Source organism: Nilaparvata lugens, chromosome 2 (assembly GCF_014356525.2).
Source record: "Nilaparvata lugens isolate BPH chromosome 2, ASM1435652v1, whole genome shotgun sequence".
Lineage (NCBI taxonomy): Eukaryota > Metazoa > Arthropoda > Insecta > Hemiptera > Delphacidae > Nilaparvata > Nilaparvata lugens.
The window spans coordinates 62,156,544-62,180,480 of NC_052505.1; the positions used below are offsets into that span (position 1 = coordinate 62,156,544).

General features: G+C 33.8%; 1 protein-coding gene across 4 annotated transcripts in view; it reads left to right on the forward strand.

Annotated features, from left to right (window-relative positions):
• The first annotated feature begins 13,387 nt into the window (after positions 1 to 13,387).
• The window catches only part of LOC111044246 (rho guanine nucleotide exchange factor 18), a 165,135-nt gene continuing 154,585 nt past the window's right edge, over positions 13,388 to 23,937 (forward strand). For 2 of the 4 annotated variants that reach the window (XM_039422381.1, XM_039422382.1), the window contains exons 1-2: positions 13,388 to 13,521; positions 15,552 to 15,632. In XM_039422381.1, coding sequence (XP_039278315.1) covers positions 15,584 to 15,632 — 49 coding nt within the window. In that variant the 5' untranslated portion in view covers positions 13,388 to 13,521; positions 15,552 to 15,583. Of the gene's footprint in view, positions 13,522 to 15,551; positions 15,633 to 21,220; positions 21,360 to 23,937 lie in introns of those variants that run through there. The other 2 variants (XM_039422384.1, XM_039422386.1) reach the window with 2 other exon arrangements.

Consider the following 23,937-nt stretch of genomic DNA (forward strand, 5'->3'; position numbering starts at 1 on the left):
CATCAACGTTGTAGACAGTTGCAGCCAGACCCTGATAACAGCGGTCACACTCACATTCCGGGACGACACGTCACGTTACGATAGGACAGAAAGCTCTATGTTCATTTAGGATTTTTTCTAGACATTTTAAATTGATAGATTATTTATTAATTTTTGTGAAAACATAACAACAGGTCAATGTAACTTACTGAGCGCGAGGTCTACTGTTCACAGAACTACTAGTGAGTATAATGATTCAATTTAATCACTGATGTATAGGCCTGTATAATGATGACTACTTTATTTATGTATAGGCCTATATAGATCAATTTATAATTGAATGAGCACTACACGGTAGCAAGTTCCCACTTTTGACTTATTGAAGGCCAAAGTCGTTGTCCGTCTGTTTGCATGTTCTACAATAACTTTAGAAATAATTGATTAATCGGCTTCAAATTTTGAACACGTATTCTTCGAACCTTTTTACAGGTCGAGTTCGTTGGACAACAAAATTTACTCACTCCTTCATCCTTTCTCAGACGAGAATGTTATAAAAATGACATTAAAAGTGCATACCATAATAAAAAAAAATAGTTGTGATTCATTCAGCTGAAGAATTACTATGATTCAGGTTCAGCTGTGATTATTACTATAATAATTTACTATTACTATAATTTACTGTGATTCATTCAGCATGCAATTACTACAGTTTTTCCATTCATTCATAACATCAGCTGAGGCTATTTGGAAGCTATCACACAGACGCTGACAAATGATTTTAGCTGGTTTATTATGCAACATATAATTTACAACTTTTAGGCCTACATCAACAAACTGATACGGGTTGAGATAATATCAATGTGTGGTTTTTGCCATTCATTTTCTCTTGGAACTCTCTTTATCGAAATCATGTATCACATGGCCACCTTCTCATTTCAAAAAATGAATTCGGATTCATATGAGAGCCAAAGATGATAAAGCGACAGAGTAATTTTTCATTTCAAATAGGATCCCCAATGAAACCTACTGTCAAATTATTCTTGTGGGAGAAATATTTTGCTGCTTCTATGATTTTCATCTAGGCTACTAGGTACCTGTATTACTAGTAGTTCTGTGAACAGTAGACCTCGCGCAGTTATAAACCACAGCCTCCTATTCTGTCCATCAGAGTAAATCCTGTCTGTATGTCGTGTCGGCGAGATATCGGTGTGAATACGGCTATAATGGCTGTTGGGGTTGGTGTATCAAAAATGCAAACATCAAAAGCTATAATCTCCTTCAAGACATATTGGCAATAGGTCAGCCCGAATTGAAAGCAGAGAAAGGTCGAGAGACAATATTATGTTATTTAAGTTATTAATAATAATTAATTGCATGCGTTATTGCATCCAATCAATAGTTCATTTAATTGTGCATAGAATCGCATTCAATGAGGCATATGCAATTAATAGTCCACACAACAGCTGATTTTTCACCAAGCTACATTGAGATGTTAATTGCATGCATCATTGTATGCAATTAATAATCCACTCGACAGCTGATTTATGGTGAATAATTCTATAGTCTGATTTTTACAGTAATATTGGCGTTTGAAGGAGACTTCTTTTCGTTTTGTATTATCCTTAAAATTCAAAAAACCTTGTATACAGGCCTAAGTCGACGCGAAATTCAAAAAGGAACATACCTGTCAATTTCATGAAAATCTATTGCCGCGTTCCGCTGTAAATGCAGTACCTACATATATAAAAATAGAAACAAAAATATAAACATAAGGATAAGTGCAAAACCATCGACTTGAATCTTGGACCTCACTTCGCTCGGTCAAAAAAGTTGCGGGGTTCAAAGATTACAATACAACAGTTCTTATGCGAGTTCTCTAACCCAGCGGGTGTATGAAATTACAGTATAAATCCCCATAAATTTTATACTCTTATGAATTACCAGTGTGGCATATGTTTCTTGTAGGTAGGGTAAACTAGCCCAATCCCCATAAATTTTATACTCTTACTAGCAGGGCACCCGTGCTTCGCTATGGGAATTAAAAGAAAATTATTTTTGTGAAACATTTATAATCTAAATCCTACCAAAATTGTTATAATCGTTTTTGAGATCAGGCCACAACTTGGCATGAGAGTTATTGTGTCAAATAATAAATTCAAATAATTAATTGATGTGTTGGAAGTGCTCTGTAGAAGAGTAGTCTAATTGCAGCGTTTTGTAGGATATGGGGCGGGGCTCAAGAGTCGCCCTCGACTTTATTCATTGGCAATTGATATTTCCCGTTGACAGTTATCAAATTAGCAGTTGTCATGTTATTTTTGCTTTGGCAATTGAAGACTAAATTCCAAATTAGGTTGATTCGAGATTTGATGACTCTGGTATCCATGGATCTCTTGCTTATTCTGGAATTTTTGGCATAGCCTGTCCCTTACTTTTTGTTTCACTCATCCAAAAGTGTAAAAGCAGCCAATCCACTGATTCTTTCTTCCATGGAAGTCCATTCATACATAAGAGTCCATTCATAATAGTATAACATTTATTGTGGCTGATTCCACATGTCCTAATCTCTACAATCATAAATATTCAAGTGGGATCATTTTAATGTGAATTTTCATAAATCTGGATAGAGTTTATTCAATCGCTCTGATTATTGACTACCATTATATGATTTCTTTCTTCGATCTTAGCTTGAAACCAAAAGCTTAGGAATGACAATTTGGATTTAAACTAACGTGTGTAACTCAATTTAATTTCTATCTAAATTAACAACTTTAGAATTTACTTATCGTGGTATTTAGTACGGATTATGAATTAACAGACAGTGCAACTGTCTCTCTCAAGGCCATGACTGCATACAAACATAGAGCAACAGAGGAACCAATACAACAGAAGCTGAAGAAGTTAGTTGCATTTCTATCACCTCACTATACATTCAACTATCACCATTCAACTATATATCATTATGTTTGGAGAGATCGATTTTAAATTTCTTTTGCTATCATCCGGTCACTTTCTGAACAGTCTATTCTTCCTGATGTTCCATGAATACTGCAATGTTTTAAAATAAAGTCGCCAAATTTGGTAACTCAACTACAGCTACCTATTATAATGTTTTTTATTTGCTCACACTTTCTTACGTTAATAAATAAATTCGTATGGCTTTTGTTGGTGGGGAGTTCCCTTTCGGGAATGTTCCACCGCCTGAATATATAATTTAAGCCGTCAATGGGCCTTACGACTGTCATACTTCAGCCGGGACGACAGTTTAACGTGCCCATCCGATAACGTTTCAACAGACTATGGAATAGTTATTTGTGCGACTAGTGCGCAAAGTGACAGTTTGCTGCACCAAAAGAAACGTTTATGCCCGAGCCGTCGGCTCAGGCGGAATGGCTTTTTGAGTGCAGCAGAGGAACTTTGCACATGTATTTCACATTTAATTTTTCCTACAGTTACCATTGAATAGGAGAAGTGGTTGATTGGATGATTATGGGTGAAATGATGGCTGAAATCCATCAAATGTTTGTGTGTGTGATGCTGTTATTAATAGCAACTTTAATTCATTAAAAAATTAATAATCCGATTGAAGTTGAAAATTCTCAGCCAAAGTTCTCATTTTTATTCATTCAAGAATCAGAAAAAATACAGATGGAACAAAAACTTCACATTCAAAATACATGCCAACAGCTTGTTGGCTGAACCGAGATGCAAGATGGCTGAACACAACAAGATGGCTGAACCGTCAAGCGCGCGACCTAGCGGGAAGAATCGTACCTAAGTTTGTTTCATCCAGCTAAAAATTACTGAAACACGATTCAGAAATTTAGACTTTTGCTCAAATTAACGAGAAAAATGCTCAAAGTAAACTGAAAAATATTTATAAAAATAGCATAGACAACAGAGAATATTTATTGTAGTATTGTTATGTTTTTTATTATTTTTATTTACCGTATATGAATATTAAACAGTAATCATTTAACCTCAAAATTCAAATCTTATAATGTATATTTGCTACTTTTCTCATTTCTTGGAGTTGAAATAATAATTATCAATAGAAAAGAACTATTATTTACTATTAAATGATGAGAATTCGTAAATGATGATTATTTAATTATGATTTAGATGAACATTATTCTTGTTTTGGATTTCTAGATTGGGATTTTATCATAAATGTAGGGTAGCCATTGAAATGATTCTTATCTAAATCTAATCACAGTCATTTTTACCAACTTAATTTTTGTTTTCGTGCACTAATCCTCCATATAACCCACCAACTATTTTGTGTTGCCATGTTGCAAATCTGGAGTGCAGAAAAATTTTTTTCGCCCCACTTGGATGTAATGAGCTGGTTTATGTGCGTCATATGAAGGCCGAAAGTGATTGTTTTCTGACCAGGCCGGTAAAATTTTTACGGCCCTAGGGCTGTAAAATAACCTTGAAGTCAGCTGATTCTGATTTGATGTGAACGTGTTTACAAAATAGTTTATGAAACGGAATCAGTTTATGCTTCTAGAATTGAATAAAGTTTTTGCAATAAGATACTATCATTTCATTTGGATGAATGAAATACAAATAATGGGATATTATAAACTATTCAAATTCAATTTTCAGAGTATAATAGAATCTAACCTCAAACCTCCTAGTACAGCGTTTATCATGGAACATGGTGGGATAAATGGAATCATTTTATGCTTTTAGAATTCAATAAAGTATTCTGTAATAATATACTATCATTTTATTTGGATGAATAAAATACAGATAAGATATATATTATAAACTATTCAAATAATTCTATTTTCAGAGTAGAATAGAACTTCTAACCTAAACTTCCGTTGACATTCAGATTGGCCAAATTTCAAGTGTGCTAAAACAGCTGATCAAAAACATTTCATTCTTTGTGTTTATCATTCAATAATCAAAATATTTATAATAATATCATCTTATTGTCATTTGGAAGAATAAAAAGTATAAACTCAACCTCTTACATAATTGAACATAATCTTTTAGGTTATTTAGACAAATCAGAATAAAAAATAAAAATACTTGGACAATTTCTTGATATTCAGATTACCTCAGATTTGCTAGAGCTATGGGACCTTCCACTTTTGCTTTCGGAAGTGCTTATAATAGACAATTATTCTCATATATATATTGTTTATTTTCCTGTGTGGCGAAAAATAACGTTCTCACCATGGGCAAAAATGTTTTTCCGGCTCTCAATCTTTTCTAGTCCTCGGCCTACTGCCTCGGACTTGAAAACCGATTTCGAGCCAGAAAAGTCCCATTTTCGGCCCTAGGTGCGAAATATACTATTCCTGCACTAGAGCGGAAAAGTGAATCTTTGCGTTCTGTAATCAGTGCAGGAATCGTCACTTTTCAAGGTAACTGTAGGAAAAACTTTTTTCTGATCAGCTGCTATACTTGAGGGACCAATAATCCTTTCTCTTGGTAGTTCAAAGAATTATCCCAGAGTTGAGACCTGTTCCAAAATAATGTTTTTTGTTGCAAGCACAATATTTATTCCTGATTCAATCAAAATCGTTAGAGCCGTTTTTGAGATCCGTCTGACATAGATACATATACTGTATCCACAAACACGCATATTCAAACAAATCGCTTTCTTAGTATAATTATTGACTTCAATGATAATAATTTCATTCAATGAGAGCTTATTCCACATAATAATATAACAGCTGGCATCAAAAGCAGGAATGTCAAACCACGGAATAAGCATAAATGTAGTATTTCTTTCCTCTGTGGTCAAACATGATTGAAATTGAAACAGTAGTGATCGTCAACATTATTTTCTTCATCTGATCTAGAGTAACCAGATTATCGTAAGATTCACATCAATGTGTCAGCATTGTTTGAAAGGGGAGCATTGATGCTATTAATGAGGAATACTGACAGTCAACGAACTGTTATACATATTCTCCAATATTTTTATTGAAAGCTACCTTAGCCTATATTTTCTTTGGTAAAACAATCAATGTTTGGGAATAATTGATTCATGGGAAAAGCGCCTTACTTCTATGCAAGATATTTTCACATTATGAAAAGCAACAACAGCTATTTGGCCGTTTCAATAAATAACCCCTTTCTTTCGCCCAAGTTAAATTTTAGAAAGTTTTTACTTTCCTTGCCCTATTACCATAGGTAAGGAAAGTATTGCTTTCCGAAAAAAATTAAGGTACCCCAATTTCTAAATTTCTATACGTTTCAAGGTCCCCTGAGTCCGAAAAAGTGGTTTATGTGTGTGTGTGTGTGTGTGTGTGTGTGTGTGTGTGTGTGTGTGTGTGTGTGTGTGTGTGTGTGGTGTGTGTGTATAAGTGTATGTGCGTCTGTGTACACGATATCTCATCTCCCAGTTAACGGAATGACTTGAAATTTGAAACGTAAGGTCCTTACACTATAAGGATCCGACACGAACAATTTCGATCAAATGCAATCCAAGATGGCGGCTAAAATGGCGAAAATGTTGTCAAAAACAGGGTTTTTCGCGATTTTCTCGAAAACGGCTCCAACGATTTTGATCAAATTCATACCTGATATTGATAAGCTCTATCAACTGCAACAAGTCCTATATCTGTAAAAATTTCAGGAACTCCGCCCCATCTATGCAAAGTTTGATTTTAGATTCTCAATTATCAGCCTTCATATACAATTTAAACAAAAATTCTCGAGTGGAAAAGATTGAGCATGAAAATCTCTGCAATTAATGTTCAGTAACATTTTCACCTAAAATTAAAAATAAGCTTGAAATTCGAGAAAATGTGATTATCAAATTGCAAACTGTTTGCAACTGTTGGTTCTATTCAATCATTCACTACGAAGATATAACAGATCTCGTGTGTCTCCAGCGTTATTGACCTATTACCAGCTGTCTTATATCTTTGAATAGTAGACTTTAGATGCGCGAGAACACTAGCGTCAGGTGATCAATTTTCATAACGGCAAGGAAAGTTGTGTGAGTGCGCTACACCAGATTTTTTAAAATACCCCTGTTTACATACTGACAGTTTCAAGTGAATATCAACGAACTGTTATGCATGTTCTCCAATATTTTTATTGAAAGCTACCTTCTATTTTCTTTGGTTAAACAATCAATGTTTGGGAATAATTGATTCATGGGAAAAGCGCCTTACTTCTATGGAAGATATTTTTACATTAGGAAAAGCAGCAACAGCTATTTGGCCGCTTTAATAAATAGCCCCTTTCTTTCGCCAAGTTAAATTTTGGCTGAATTTCCTCATTCTTTGCAAACAGATTCCACAACGGACACTTCCGATGTTTTAAAAATACCCTCCATATATCATACTGAATTATTAAAATATCATCGAAATTGTTCAAGTAGTTTTCGCGATCTGTCTGATATACAAACAAAATTAGTCTTGATATAGAATAGGATCAATACTTGATAGAGGCAACTCCCGTCATAAAAGTTTGTTTTATGAAAAATAAAAATCATCTATACTCCCAGGAATAGCTGTGATTGGAGCAGCAGTGCCCAATCAATTTGTTCTCGATAAATGTATTTTAATTAATTCTTCAACTTGGTGCCAACCTAATGAAATAATCTCAACTTAATGCCAACCTGACAAAATTAATAATTGGTCACCAGTTATCAACTGTTTCGAATAGGTACTCTCTCTAGATTATAGTTCTATAGTAACATATGATATGGACATTTCAATTACGGTATAATTAAGAGTTTGGGAGAAGAAGAATATACATGCTAAAAGAACGAACTTTAAACCCTTGAAAACCACCCTTCGAGTTGAAATATCGCCAAAAGATTTCTTAGTGAGCACCTAGGACGTATAAGGAAGCTATATTCTAAGTTTTGTTGCAATCCATCCAGTAGTTTTCCAGAAATCGTGATCAGTGAGTCAGTGAGATAAGAATTTTATAAGTATAGATGAATTATTACCAGTGTGGAATATGTTTCTTGTAGGTAGGGTAAACTAGCCCAAATTGGGACACCAAAATTCAAACAGCTATAACTTGGACAAAAATAAAAAAATTCTTCATTTTTAATTTGATATTTATTGTATCTGCTTACACTTTCATCCTTGTGGATGGCAACTGGATTGGTTGTCAATTGATTTTTCTATTGCAAAAACAATTTTTTGGGAGTGTCCAAAACCTGGGCTCAAGATCGGCCCACGATGGGACATCCCTTGCCCAGGTTGCAACATTGAATTAAAAATAAGCAATTCATTATTTTTGTTAATTTATTAAAAACATATTTGAATTTACATTTCATTAGGAATATTAATAGTATAATTAGGTACATTATTTGAAATCTTTTTAAAATTTGAAAATCTCAAAGTGTGTTTGAATCGATGCCTATAAAGCTACATTAGGGCTATAATCATAATATCGCATATATTTATGATTTATTTCATTGATATGTAGCCTACTTTAAGTAAAATAATATTCAGAAGCAATGCTTATCATTATAATGTCCCAATGTGGGCAGACGATGGTCATGGCTTTGTTTTTAGACAGAATAATAGAATTAATAAAAATGAAAGTACATGTTGACAACATGTCGCAGTAGACGGAATACCTCTCAGTGCTGACAAGCCGTCTTATACCAAACAGAGAAAAGTGGTGGTAATGGTGGGGATAACCTTCCTTGTCAACAGGTTTATGACAATGCCACCCCATCATGACTCACTTCTCAATTCTTTGTTATCATTAGTATAAAGAAGTATCATATTCTATATAATTTAAGTCTTTAAACATAAATCCTCTATGGTGTAGTGGTTAGCAAGTCAGCTTCCCAAGTTGGAGGTTCTAGGCTCGAATCCAAGGTGGTAAAGGTAAGTATTAAAGGTCAGTATCAACAGAACCAGAGGATATATTTTTTGTATGTAGTGGGTAGACTGGCCCACCACTGCAAGACACCCCGTCGCCGGTCGTCTGGCCGCCACCAGTCGCCCGGCCGGTCGCCCCGCCACCGGTCCCCCGGCCACTGCCGGTCTTGAGTGTGAGGATACTCCTGCATTCTACAATAATTCTTCATCCTTCTTTCTCATGGCGGTTAACTATACTAATAGTAGTAGTAGTAGTACATTTCCAGTTAGATCAGTAGAATAGAATAGAATATGTTTTATTGTAAACGCTTCTGAGGCAATCAGAAGCATTACCTTCGTCACACTATACAATATATTTCATACATACTGTGATGAATTTTTCAAATAGATCTCATGAGAAGAGAGAAAATTGTGATTAACCTTCTTAAAAGGAAAGAATTTGCTAAAGGAATAGTTAGCGACCGAGCGATAAAGCTTACTTATCAGTAACTGTATATTAGATAAGAGTACCGTTCTATACCGAATATTTTCTGGAAAATTATTCAATAAAATTATAATTATTCTGCAAATAAAGCACGAATTATTTATGAATTGCTCATTGAATTTTGAGGTTACACTTTGTTTACTGCCGATCAGATGTTTAAAGCAGCCTGAACACAGCTGACTGATTCAAAGTATTGTCAAATGTCACGCCAGTTTCACGCAAGGTATAATATCATTTCTAAAAATTAAAAAAACTATCAATAAAGGACCAAGAATTTCGAATAAAAAAAATAAAATGTATGTATTATCGTTGAAATTATTTATTATTTAAGAAATTATATTATAATGTCAAGTCTTATTGTAACTAACTAGGTCATAGCATGAAATTATATTATTGGTAAAAACTGCAGAAATTAATTATAACAGTCTCAGACATAATAAAAATTGTATAAGAATATTAATTTATTAATTATTACTTCAACTGAACCACATGGTAATTAAATCTCTTGGCAAGCCTAAGCAAATCATAGTGCATAAAAATAGCACCAAAAAGGTGATCGTTTGAAAGCAACACATGTTAATCTACTATCAGACAACAAACCTGCCTTATCATATACGCTAGCACATGTACATTGTATGAGAGGAACTATGTCGAGGAGCTTAAGTGGTTTTAAGAATTATATAAATTGAATTATTATTGTAATTGAAGGAATTATATTCTACTGCCTGCCACTGACGTCACGTCTACGTCACAATCGTTCTACCAATGGCAAATTTTTCATGCAAATTATTACATCGAGATTCTCAGAAGAAAGGTCTAGCCAAGAAGCTTAGAGAAAAAGACAGCACTTCCCTTTTGAAATCCTCACCGTTCAGATCTCTTTATAGTTACCAAGACCTATTCGTAAAAAATTCTTGTTCGATTTTATATGTTTTATTTGTGAGCCAATATTTTTAGGCCAATCTATTTGTTATTTGTAAATTTATTTTCATCAATCGATAAATTTAAAAGTTTAAAGTTAAATCATCCCTTAATTAATTTGGTGAAGGAAATATTAAATTAAAATTCCCCACGTGCTGAAACCGAAGCCTGGACCCGCTGCCGATCAAACGATTTTTGATCTAAAGAAGAAAACCACGACCGCCAAGGAATTTCACGTGAGTTATAAGTTTAAAGGGGCCCCAATCTACGCTTCGAAAAATATTACAGTGCAGAAACATAAATTTTTTCTTCATTAAATTATTGGCCACGCCGACAAGCGCTTTAGCATTTAAGAGCCTAGAATTTATTCATATAGAATTTCTAAGAATTTGTAGTTGATTAGCTATCCTCCGCTGCCAGAACCACGACCCCGAGCATTTTAAAAATATTTTATAATTCATTTTTTCACTATTTTTTCAAAACTGTTCATTTTATCAATTGTAAAATTCTGTTGAATCACGCATGATATCATGCAAGTACAAGAAAATTGCTAATCATTTTTGTTAATGTTAAACCACTTTCAATCTGTAAATTATATTCTGAATCTGCACTGTGAGATCATATATTTTATTATAATATATTCCAGTTCTGTTAATTCGTTTTCTGAGTTCGATTATTTCTTAAGCCTGTCAATTATTGTGTCTGATACGTTCTATCTCATCAAGAACCGATCGAATACAATCATTGAAATAATTGAATTAAGCTGGATATTGGAACAGGTCTAAGTGGATGTAGTGAGTGTGGTCAGATCGAGATATTTGTTCTTTATCCTTACCTGCTCATATATCAGCTTTTATCTGTTACCAACCTCGACTTAGGAGTGAATACATCAACAGTACAGCAGATGCAGCCAGAGATCATATAATTTCCTACAATAGAGCTTAAAACCCGACAAGACTCTGTTCTCGACTCTCGAAGTTATAGCTGTTTGAATTTTGGTGTCCCAATGTGGGCTAGTTTACCCTACCTACAAAAAACATATGCCTCACTGGTAATTCATAAGAGTATAAAATTTATGGCGATTTATACTGTTATTCATACACCTCCTGGGTTGGAGAACTTGCACAAGAACTGTTGTATTGTAATCTTTGAAACCCGCAACTTTTTTGACCAAGCAAAGTGAGGTCTAAGATTCAAGTCGATGGTTTTGCATTCCTCTTTATGTTTATATGATTATATTTTTGTTTCTATTTTTATATGTGCTGCATTTACAGCGAAACGCGGCAATAGATTTTCATGAAATTTGACAGGTATATGTTCCTTTTTGAATTTCGCGTGGGCCTATATACAAGGTTTTTTGAATTTTAAGGATAATACAAAAGGAAAAGAAGTCTCCTTCAAACTCCAATATAACTGTAAAAATCAGAATATAGAATTATTCATCATAAATCAGCTGTTGAGTGGATTATTAATTGCATGCAATCAACATCTCAATGTAGGTATTTATTTTTAACTAGCAGGAGACCCGTGCTCCGCAAGGGTCTATTTTAAAACTCTTTCCATAGAGAAACAGAAACAATAAAAAATCATAATTTGATTTCTTATTCTTCAGGTACCTTCTCCATAGCGGAGGTTGGCTACCATCATGGCAATTATTACTTCAACTGCTGCTCGGAAGAGGTCCTGTCATGTGTAGTTGAATACTTCTCCCAAGACAATCTTCCACATCCCATTGAACGCTTACCATCTATTTGAGTTCTAATAAGCATTGATTGTTCAGCATGACTTGCTGCATTGTGAAATATGCGTATTGCACAATAAACACCACTACACTTATTCTTGAGTGTGAGGATACTCCTGCATTCTACAATATAATTTTCATCCTTCTTTCTCATGGCGGTTAACTATACTGATAGTAGTAGTAGTAAATTTTCAGTTAGATCAGTAGAATAGAATAGAATATGTTTTATTGTAAACGCTTCTGAGGTAATCAGAAGCATTTATTACCTTCGTCACACTATACAATATATTTCATACATACATTATATAAAAATTGGAAAAAAACTATTATAAAAACAATAAAATATATCAAATATCATGATCCACTTATGAAAATGACCACAGATTCAAAAAAAGTGATATAGAATATAATATTCAAATATATGATATCCTGGTCCTGGGACACAGAAAAAACAGGAAGAAAAAATACAAATAAAAAAGTAGCAGTAGTTGATAACATAATCACTTAACATGTTAACATGCTTAACATGTCAAGCATTTCACAAAGTCTCAACCAGTTCATAGAACTCCTGAAAAGTGTATATTATAGAGTTACTAATTAGGAATAGTTTTAGCCTCCACTTGAAAATTTGATTTTTTAAACCTCTAAATTGTTCTGAGAGAGAATTGGAAAGCTTCACACCAATGAATAGAAATGTTTTTTGTGTGCTAGCATACTCATAGCGGTTGGATGGTGATCAAGTTGATCCTGCTTCTAGTTTGATGTTCATGTGATACTCTTTGCTCAACAAAATTATTCAAGTTTTCCTTCACGTTGGTCAGACATTAAAGCACAAAAATACCTTCTTTCATTGGCGTAGATTGCTGTTTGATATTGGGGTGGGGGGCGTACTAGGGGGTCTGGAGGTGCCCCCCAGCAAAGATTTTTTTTTAAAATAGCTTATTAAAATGGTGGTTTTCAAAGCATATTTTACTTCAAATCTGTTTTAAATCCTCTTATTCGGCAGTGGTAAATGGATAAAATTATGAGTTAATAGTTTCAAGTTCTACTAAATAAAAATTATTTACAAAAAAAGCATTTATTAGTTGTATTGTTTGTTTCGATTACCAGCCATAATTTGAATCTTCAATAACATTTTTCGGGTTAGCATATACCATAAAATATTGGGGGGGGGGATGCGTCTCCCGTGTCTCCCCCTCCCCATAGGTCTGCACCGTCTATAGAAGGCTTTAACAAGACAGAGGTTCCGCAACGTTTTTCTCATGCCATTATAACGTGCACCTCACTATAGGTTAGGTTTTGCTTTTGAGAGGTATTATTTCGCATGCGCAGTAGCTCAGATATTACTCTAAAGAAACGCTAAATTTTATAGTGAATTAGCTACTCTATACATCTTCTCAGTGCACTCTACGCTGAACAACAACCTGATGATATTATTTTCAAGATGGTGTCGTGCTAGGTGCTACGTACTTTTGTTGTCAGATTTCGAATCCGTGTCACTTCCGTGAATATTGTTTAAAAAGTTTTTTGTTGGTGTTTTAACAATGTATTAATGTGAAACTTCATTCTTATTTGTAAGTTACTATAATTATTTATCACTAAATCTTATAATTAGTATTTCAGTTATTTTGTATACCGTCATTATGACAGTTCTTAGGAATGTAAACATAAAGAACGTTACGTGTTTGCTCTAGTTTACTATAAAAATTGTTTAATATTTAGGCTAGGTACTTTTGCATAAGCCGGTATTAGAATATTATTTTAGTAAATCATTGCCTCTTTCAAAAACTTTGAATACCCTACCGTAGCTAAACTTTGTTTGCTATTTCAGGGAATATTCTTTCATAACAAAACACTGCTCTTGGTTTCTACTATTACAGTAGAATTTGGGTTAACTAGTAGAATTCTTCAAGACCATTAAAAATAAATTAAATTTTTTATCAATATATTCGTCTGTATATACCAGTTTTTTTCTTTGATGTTTATATTCATCAAAACGTCAATCAATTTATAACCTGGCTAACATACTACAGTAGATTTAAGTTTTATCAGTCTTTAAGTTATTGGAGAGATTTTGTTTATTTCAACGAAGTGATCAACTCTTTTCTTAATAGTTTTTTATTTAACTGTCATTTTCTGCCACTTTAAATCACTTTTCAAACTACGGTTTAAAAACGTTTTGCCGTAAAAATCAATAGTGGTGAATTTGTTGGTTTTCATCCGATAAATAATGCACATGATAATAGATTGATTGTTTATCTTTGTTTTAATGATTTTCAATCTAAATTAGTAGTTTGGGTTTGTCAGTAAGATACTTCTTACCTTCTAGTAGACTTATATAATCTTCAAGCGCATTGTTGCTGTCTATTTATCCCATGTATGTCAGGTTAATAGGTCTCTAAGATCGATTATGCTTAAAAAATTGTTTCAAATGATGGTCCTAGCAAAGAAAGTATTTTTAAACCTTACATACACCGTTGCGAATCGTGACCGGATGCGGGACTACACGGGATAGTTAGTTTAATCATTTAACCACACAAATTATCCGCTCCCGTCGCTGTCCCGCATGCACCAATTTGTGCAATAATATCTTAATCTACCACTTTAGCTCTTATCTATTATAATTAATGAAATTTAAAAAATCCGAAAATTATGTTTTTGTTCTTCAAATGCCCGGTTTCACCTTTCACCAAGAACGATCAATTCATTTAAACATGGTCAAATCAGTGCGAGTGCACTGGAATATATGATTTCTACAACAATATACATACTGACATCGATAGTTCCATTGCACACTTATAAATATTGTGCTCGGCTTGCCCTTGCACAACCGAGCAAGGTGAAACAGGGCATACGAGCTTCAAATATCCTACTATTTGCATTCAATTTAATTAAAATGCATATAGGGTAAAGTTTAAGATAATACTTATCAATATCTCAACCCTTATTTGGGCATCATCCAATTTACCTGTTTTATTCGAATAACCTGCAAGACCTTCTAAATTTTACATTTTGTCATACCCCGAAAGCTGCGTTTACACCAAAGTTATTGACAATTTTTTTATTTTTTCGTCCTTATAGATTCTATTAGATTAAACGAAACTTCATGATAGGCTATGTTCAATCTTATAGAATCTATACGGATGGAGAAATAAATATTTTGTTAATAACTTTGGTGTAAAAGTAGCTGAATAAATCATCCACTCTTAATTATTATTGAGTTAATTTTATTCATTTTGTTTCAAGTACATACTATTATTTAGTTTTAAGTTATATTATTTTACATTTTACATTTTATTATTTGTTTCAGATACATTTTATTATTTTGTTTCAATTAAATCTTGAGCTGCGTTTATACCAAAGTTGTCAAAAAATGTTTTTTCTCTGTTCTTATAAATTCTACCTGATTGATCAGAATTTGGCAAACACAATAATATGTGCATTATGTTTGTCAATATAATTTATAAGGACGGGGATAAACATTATGTTGACAACATTGGTGTCAACGCAACTTTATGATTTGGTTCAAGTAAACTTTTAACATTATTGAAGTAAGTTTATCATGTGCACCTTTTTATTATTTTTATCCTTGTCCTATGAACAGGTGCTGAGTGGAATGTGATTTAGTGTGTGGCTATGAATAATCAGTTTGATGGAGGGATGAGGGATGTTCAGCTTTCATCTGGTGAGATTGATTTACTTTTATTTGTTTAATTTCATAAATTTCTTCTTAATTTATTGTACATCTTTAAATTATTTATTTTAATCGTAACTCGAGATAATCCTATTTTAATTCTGATGACATAGTTTGTGCTGGAACTTCGTTTACAAAAATCATAATTCTGAAATTTTCCTTTTATTTTCATTGTAAGAAATATGGATTATAATATTCAATTTTAAATTGTACGAGTCACGTACGATTGTATTGTATCGTATTGTACGATATAAAACTTAATTTTATTGTGTGTTGTTGTTGTATAACTTATACAGAACTCTGAAATCCACACCAATTTTGAATGTCAAACATTCAACTTTTTCAACTTTTCTATATCATATCCTATACTATCAAACAAGCAACTTCTGTTTATATATTATTATGCTTATATGTTTAGATGTTTATTTGTTTGTATTTCACCGGTTCTCGAAAACGGCTCTAACGATTCTCACGAAATTCAGAACATAGTAGGTTTATAATATAAAGATTCGACTGCACTAGGTCTCATCCCTGGGAAAACTCGCTGAAGGACATTAAAACGATAATTATTATTCATCCTTGAAAAAACAGCAGATAATAATTATTTCGTCGTCTGTTAGTGATGGAAGTGAGTGAGCGAGTTCATGTGTGTTGGACTGTGTCAAAATTATGACTCAGCTGTTGAACTTTTGTAATCATTCAATCAGGTACTTAGTGCCGGTTGCAAAAAAGCTGGGCTATTTTCAATCCTAATTAATTCCAGTAGATCCATCTTTTTGAAATAGTCTTCTCTGATTTGGTTCACGTGAAGTTAATCAGGATTAAAATTTAACCAGCTTTTGTGCAATTGGGCCTTTGTGAGGGGAATTTTTGCATTCCTCTGGGAATTGATCTCAATTCACTGTGATTAGATGGAACATTTCTGTATGAATGTTATTATAATTTCTTCTTTCGTAATAAATTTTTTATGCTTTTGTACTCAAGAGCGAAGCTCGGTCCCCGATATTAGACGTATTATGTACTTAATTTATACATTTAAATGGTGTTTGCTTTTAGCGAGCTTTTGTCTATAATATAACATTTTTATTTGCTCATTTTTTAAAAATTGTATTTCCATTTTTTTAATATGTTTTTTATTAATTCTTAGTAAATTCTCCATCATGAAAGTCAATAATTACGTGAAACGTTTTTCATCTTTATTGATGGAAGATTTACAATAATTATAACCAGCTATTGAAGCCAGCATTTTTTCCTCAAAATTTCTAATAGATCAATTTACCATTTTACTATATCAAATCCACTCTACCATTTCTAATAAATCAAGTTTTTTATAAATCCAATGATTCGTGCGATACCCTTAGTGCCTATTGCACAAAAGCCGATTAAATTTTAACGGTGGTTGATTCCACGAAAAACAATCAGAGAAACTGTCCATCGAAAAGGCCTTCTCTGATTGGTTCTTGTGAAATTAATCACGGTATAAATTTAACCGGCTTTTGTGCAACCGGGCCTTAGATTTTCATTTAGCCGCTAATGTCAAAGGTGAGGCTAACCTGTTATTGATTGAATTACGGATGACTGATATTATTCCATTATTAAACGTTGATCACATGGAGCAATGATAAAGTAGCGATGTAAACTGTGAGGAGTGTTTGAGGTCTAAATAGGGTTGTCAATTTTGGATAATCAGCTCAAGTGTTGACCGCTGAAAATAGTACTTTTTACACTTTTTCGATGACGCTCCAGTCGTAAAATATGGACTTACAGCCTCAAACCAGATGTCACTTTGAAGCTTTGGAAATATTCTACAACACTGTGCCAATAATACTAGTGTTTGTCTACTGCGAATACATGTACAGAGTGGAAAGTAAAATATTGTCACCAAAAAATGTATGTTTCAAGTTTTTGAAGTTGAATAAATAATGGAAAGAGTGGTCGAAATGAGATGATTCTCTTGAACATCATTGTTTGGTTAATTCTGAACACTTTGGTGGTAAAAACAATCCAATATCTCTCACAATAACTGAATAACAAGCGATATAAAATTTTCTGTCAATAATGACCGCCATCCTGTATTTTTCAATGATGTCGAATATTTTCGTTGTTTCTATCATCAATATTCATATTCGTCTTGTTGTAACGAAGAGATCGAGACCATTTGCAAGTCTCTATCTTAAAGTAGTCATGAAAAAATCGATTTTATAATTCTAGCTTGTTACCTCATGCGTATGGAAAAACGCACCAGAAATCATGCAGGGTTTTCTTTGGAGGGCGCTGGAGAACTCATTTTTTGACGTACAGCGCATGTAGATATATCATTCCAAAGTTGAAAAAACGCTCTAAATTTCATAGATTTAAAATTTCTCTGTATCTCTTGCACAAAGAAAGTTGTAATGGAATGAAATTTGAACAAATTTAGAAAAAACGTTTTTTTGGGCTTTTGAAGGTTATAACTGAAAAAATATGCGTTTTAGAGGAAAATTTTATAAAACAAAAATTGTAGAAGAAGGTTTTAAAAATATTTTCGTCTGAAAAACGGTTGAATATCTCGAACGGTTATTGAAATACAAGTGATATAGCAAATCCCTGAAAATTTTGGCGGCCATCTTGTTTCCGAGGAGTTTGCCTGTGATTTCGACTCATCATCATCACGATCCTTATTATGCTAGACCTGACGAAGAAATTGAGACATCTTCCACGGCTGTTACTCAAAAATGACCACGGAATGACATTTGCGCCCGGACTATGTGTCGAGTTTTTGGAAGTATAATATTTAACTAGCCGTCAGGCTCGCTTCGCTTGCCATATCCGTCTAGCCAGGGGGCTCTGCCCCCTGGACCCCCGACTGGATCGTCCAAAAATGAGATCAGCGGGCTCGCTTCGCTCGCCTGCATTTTCCATTTGAGCATGCTTTATTCCATCAGAAAGTCAAAGTACTGAGAAAACGCAGAAGAGCTGTGAAAAACGTTGATTTTGGGCGTATCTTTGATGAAATATCAAAGTCATCTTATTACAAAATTTTGAGACCCTAGCTAAACCTCTGTACCAAATTTGAACATTTTCTGTCTATTACTTGATGAAAGAACTGAGAAAACGCAAAAAACCGCTAATTTTGGGCGTATCTTTGGCGTTATTTCAAATTCCTTCTATCGCAACATTATTACACCCTAGCTGAGCTAAATTTGAACATTTTATGTCTATTTATTCTCGATAACGCTAAAAAAACGATGGAAAAACGCAGATTTTGGGCATATCCTTGGAAATTTTTCCAAATCCGTTCTTAGTGCGCATCTAAAGGGCCAACTGAACATACCTACAAAATTTGAATTTTTTTGTCATATTTTTATCATATATTAGGACGATCCAGTAGGGGGTCCAGACTAAACGTCTGGCTAAACGGATATGGCGAGCGAAGCGAGCCTGATGGCTAGTAATATAATATAATATTCCCAGGAATAGCTCTGATTGAAGTAGCAGTGCCCAATCAATTTTTCCGCGATAAATGCATTTCAATCTTCAACTTGGTGCCAACCTAACAAGGTCAGCTCAATTTAATGCCAACCCTTAAAATTATCAATTTAGTTACCAGTTAACAACTGTTTCGAAGAGGTACTCTCTCTAGATTGTAGTTCTATATTAAAATATGGTATGGACATTTCAATTATAATTAAGAGATTGGAATAAGAAGAATATACATGCTAAAGACGAACTTTAAACCCTTAAAAACCACCCTTAGAGTTAAATTTTTTCCAAATCCGTTCTTAGTGCGCCTCTAAAGGGCCAACTGAACATACCTACCAAATTTGAACGTTTTTGGTCTGGTAGATTTTTAGTTATGCGAGTGAGTGAGTCAGTCAGTCAGTGAGTGAGTGCCATTTCGCTTTTATTATAATTTAATTTATTGATCAGCTGACAAGATTAATAAATTATGCTATCTCTTCCAGTGAATGAATCAACAGTAGTTGCCTCTCTCATTAAGGGCCGGTTTCCGATATCGGGATCTATAAGTTCTGGACTTACAGAGTCCAGGACTTAAATAAGCACTCGAGTCTAAAATATCGTGACTTTCTGAGTCACGATTTTATCTTCTAAACTCCGGGGTCTATTAAGTTCTCGACTTATTTGAGTCCAGGAGCTGATTGCAGCGGGATAATTCAAAGCAAAATCTAACCTTTTGAAAGATGAATGAACAATAATTCCATTTTACTTTATGCTATTATTGATCATTGATCCTAACCAGTGATTTTGATATAAAAATTTCATAAGGCTATTGAGTTTGAAAACGTATTTTTTTAGAAAAAATGGAATAATAATTTATTATTGTTATATTATTACGGTATTATTATTAATATGTTGAATATGACATTGATTAATAACATTCAGATTGGAATATAAATTCCAAGGCAATCCTTGTTTTATTTTTCTTGAACATTTTTAGGTTATGTCACAGTCGTAAAATAAGGTTAGTTTTTTACGCTTAATTCTGATACACAGATATACATTTTTACACTCATTCACACATACAGACCAATACCCAAAAACCATTTTTGGACTCAGGAGACCTTGAAACGTATAAAAATTTAGAAATTGGGGTACCTTAATTTTTTTGGAAAGCAATACTTTCCTTACCTTTGGTAATGGGGCAAGGAAAGTAAAAAGGCGAGAGTGTCCGATTGCTCGATTTGGCGTTAATAATATCAATGAACTGGAAAAGGAGCCGAAAATCCTTGGTTTTTGGGGCACCCTGTGAAAAGCTCCAGGGTTGGAAGGTCAACTTTTTGTATTTAGGATGTTCAAAACTCCAGAATTATTGCTCAGAAAAACTAGCGTGCTCGGAGTTTTTTTCCAGAAAAAAGTACTTTGAGACTAAAAACAGCTGTTCTGCAAATGAAATAATCTGGACAATATTGTTCTTTCGAATAAACTGGTTTTCTTGCCTACCTACATCAGGCATGAGAAAGAGGTTACAAAGTTCATTTTTCATGGATGGGATGGACCCATCCATTTTTATTCATCTTTGCCTTCTTGTATTGAATTTCTTGTTGTCGGATCCTTATGGTGTAAGGACCAAGTAATTTCCAGTGTAATTTCCAAGTCAATCTTTCAGTTAGGAATGTAGTTATCGTGTTCACAGACATACACACACAGAACAACACTCAAAAATCATGTTTTTGGAATCAGAGGACCTTGTAAAGTATAGAAAACTTGAAATTGAAGTACCTTGATCTTTTTTGGAAAGCAATACCTATGGTAGTAGGTAGGGCAAGAAAAGTAAAAACTATCGGTCAGCCCTGAAGATTAGAAGATTATTTTGTAGATAAAAATATGCGTAATAATCTCTAATGTAATAATTATTGAAAAGTATAGGGTGGGATTAGTGTTGAGCAGGCGGGCCAGCTGCATTACTGTCAGCATTACTTTGAAATAACACCAACGCTTCCCGTTCAACCAAAGCTGACATTTTGTAGTGCATCTGACTGCCGCAAGGGCTAGTGAGGCTGAGGGTCTTGCGCGCTGCTGAGGAGGTGGATCGATGCCTCCTCCTCTCCCCTCGTCCTTCTCCTCACTGTTCTCTCCTCATTGGTGATGGTGAGGCACATTTGCTCGCTAGCCTAGCCAACACGCGTTCAGCCGCTCAGTCAGTTCTCCTCAGCTGCGATCAACTCCGATTATCGGCTCCACTCAACTGTCTGCGCTTATTAGTCTACTAACGACAAGGTACCTACTGATCACTCTAATCGATTCCTTGTCATGTGTGCTGGATACAATGATAGAAAGTAGTAGATATCATTCGCATATAATCGTTAATCATTCGGTTGTCAATATGAAATTGGATCATATTATATAGATTGAATAATGATATCATTCTCATTAAAACCGATAATCTTCCGATCACTGTAACCGTTTCCTTGTCATGTGGTAGATGAACAGTAGAAGATGATAGAAGCAGTAATTAATCGCCAATCGTTCAGTTCATAAATATTAATTTATCTCGATTTTAGATCATTATAAATACAATGCTAGAAAGTAATGCAGTATTTTCAATCACTCACTCATGATCGTCACAATTATCTAGAATTTAGATAATGATATTGATATGATGAACATGATGATAATATGATTTATATATAATTTTTATAAATTGGATTATCATAATCATACTTATTACATCCGAGAAGTATGTAGCATGTATATTGTTCTATAACGACCAACAACATATGCCTACCAACCGTAATAGCAACTATTAAACATTTTCTTGTCAAGTATGATACTAACGACAGAACCTAATCAGGTATCCACTCTTTAATAACTGAGCATTTTCAAAATAATTACGCAGGTACAATAATAACTACTATCAATCACAATAACTTACTTCCTACGTAATAAATCCATTTTCTTGACGTGCATGATAACAATAAAAATGAGTACAGTATTTTTATCAATTATTGTATAACATCGCATGAAGTAATCCTCAGGTGTTCAGTTCATTCAAGACATTGTGACAGAATATCAATTATTAAAGAAAGCTATAATTATATTTTTCCAAGTTTGAAATTGTTTGAATTTGTTTCTGATTGATGATTTGTGATATCTTCAAAAGTTGTCGAGATATTCGCTCTTAAAGTGTGAAATATTTGGAATAGCAAGCAGTTTCTCATCCAATCTTTTGTTCTTTCAGGACTTGTAACTCTCCAACAATGCATCTTAAGAATGGATGCTCATATTGAGTTTGTAGAGCATTAACTTTTCTCTAATTTGATGTAGGCCTATTATTTCATCATTTCACGTTTCCCTTTTATTGTTATAGATGCTTCAATTTAGAATAGAATAGAATTACTTTTTTTATTTGTTTACGTGGCGAAGTTTGGACAATAATGTCCACTCTACCACTTAACCTCGTCGTTAGAAAAAAAATAAAATACAAAATATGCAGAGATAATATGAAAATAGAAGCAAGAAATGGCAATAAAATTAAATAAATATGAGAGTTCAATATTGGATAATAAAAGTCTTAGAAAATAAGTGTTTTTCAATAAACTCAATCACTTCACTGCTGAAAGAAAAAGCAAAAAAATAATTTAAATCAAATGAATAGACAAGCTACTGAAGAAAATTAATACAGTAAGAATTGGAATCGAAGATAAATTTGTTGATTTCATGTATAGTGAATATGGATATGAGGAAAAATACCTGTGTAGGCCTAACAGTATTCAATACGTGGGAAAGAGAATAAAGAAAATTGGGGAAAAACAGATAGCAAATAAGAAGATTTTAAATAGGACAAATTTTTGAGATTTGAATTAGGCCTAAATACAGAATTGCAATCCAATACGTTTTGCAGAATTAAATGTTTTATAGACAAGGAATGAAAAACTGCAAAGCGAAAAAAATATAAATTTAAAGGACAAGCACACACAACAAAATTCACACTCGTAATCATCCTATGAGGATACTGATAACTTTAATGATAGCAATATCAAGCTCCTTCTACCGACTCAAACAAGCCCACCGCCACCCAACAGCCAACCAACAACTGCACGCACGAACCGAGCCCCACCACCCAACAACTTAATATTGTCTGGCAATGCATTCCACAATCTAACTGCCTTCACCAAAAATGATCTATTGTAAATCAATGTCCTGTGTTGTGGTGTAACCAGAGAAGTGGCATGATTCCGGGTTCTCATAGTGCTGATTTGTGCTAGGTAAAAAATTTACAAAAAATATAAGATGGCAGCTTGTTTTTTAGAACCTTATTTGTCAAAATTACCACATGGAAATCTCTTGAAACACTCAACATCAAGACTGAAGCTTGATCATAAAAAGAAGAAACATGGTCGTATCGCCTCAGGCCATACACAAATCTCAGACAATAGATTTAAGCTCTTTGCAGCTTAGTGGCAAGATCCACACTTAAATCACAATATGCCACATCAGCATAAAAAAGTGAGGGAAAATCAATGTTTTCACCAGCATGAGCTTCATATTCAGTGAGATACCGTCGCCAACCCTCTTCAGAGTATGGACGCCAGCAAAAACCTTCCTACAAACTGACCGCACCTGCTCATTCCATTTTAATGACCTATCAATGATGAGACCTAAATTACGCGCAGAGGTACTGTACGAAAGCTGGTGATGATCCACAATGAATAGGGATAGCAGAAACATCAAATTGTCGCCAAATCTGTGGATGACAAATCAATATTGATTTTGTCTTAGCCACATTCAGACATAATCCATGCTTCCTGATGCAATCATTGACCGCAGCCTCATCCATGTTGATATTCTCCACAGC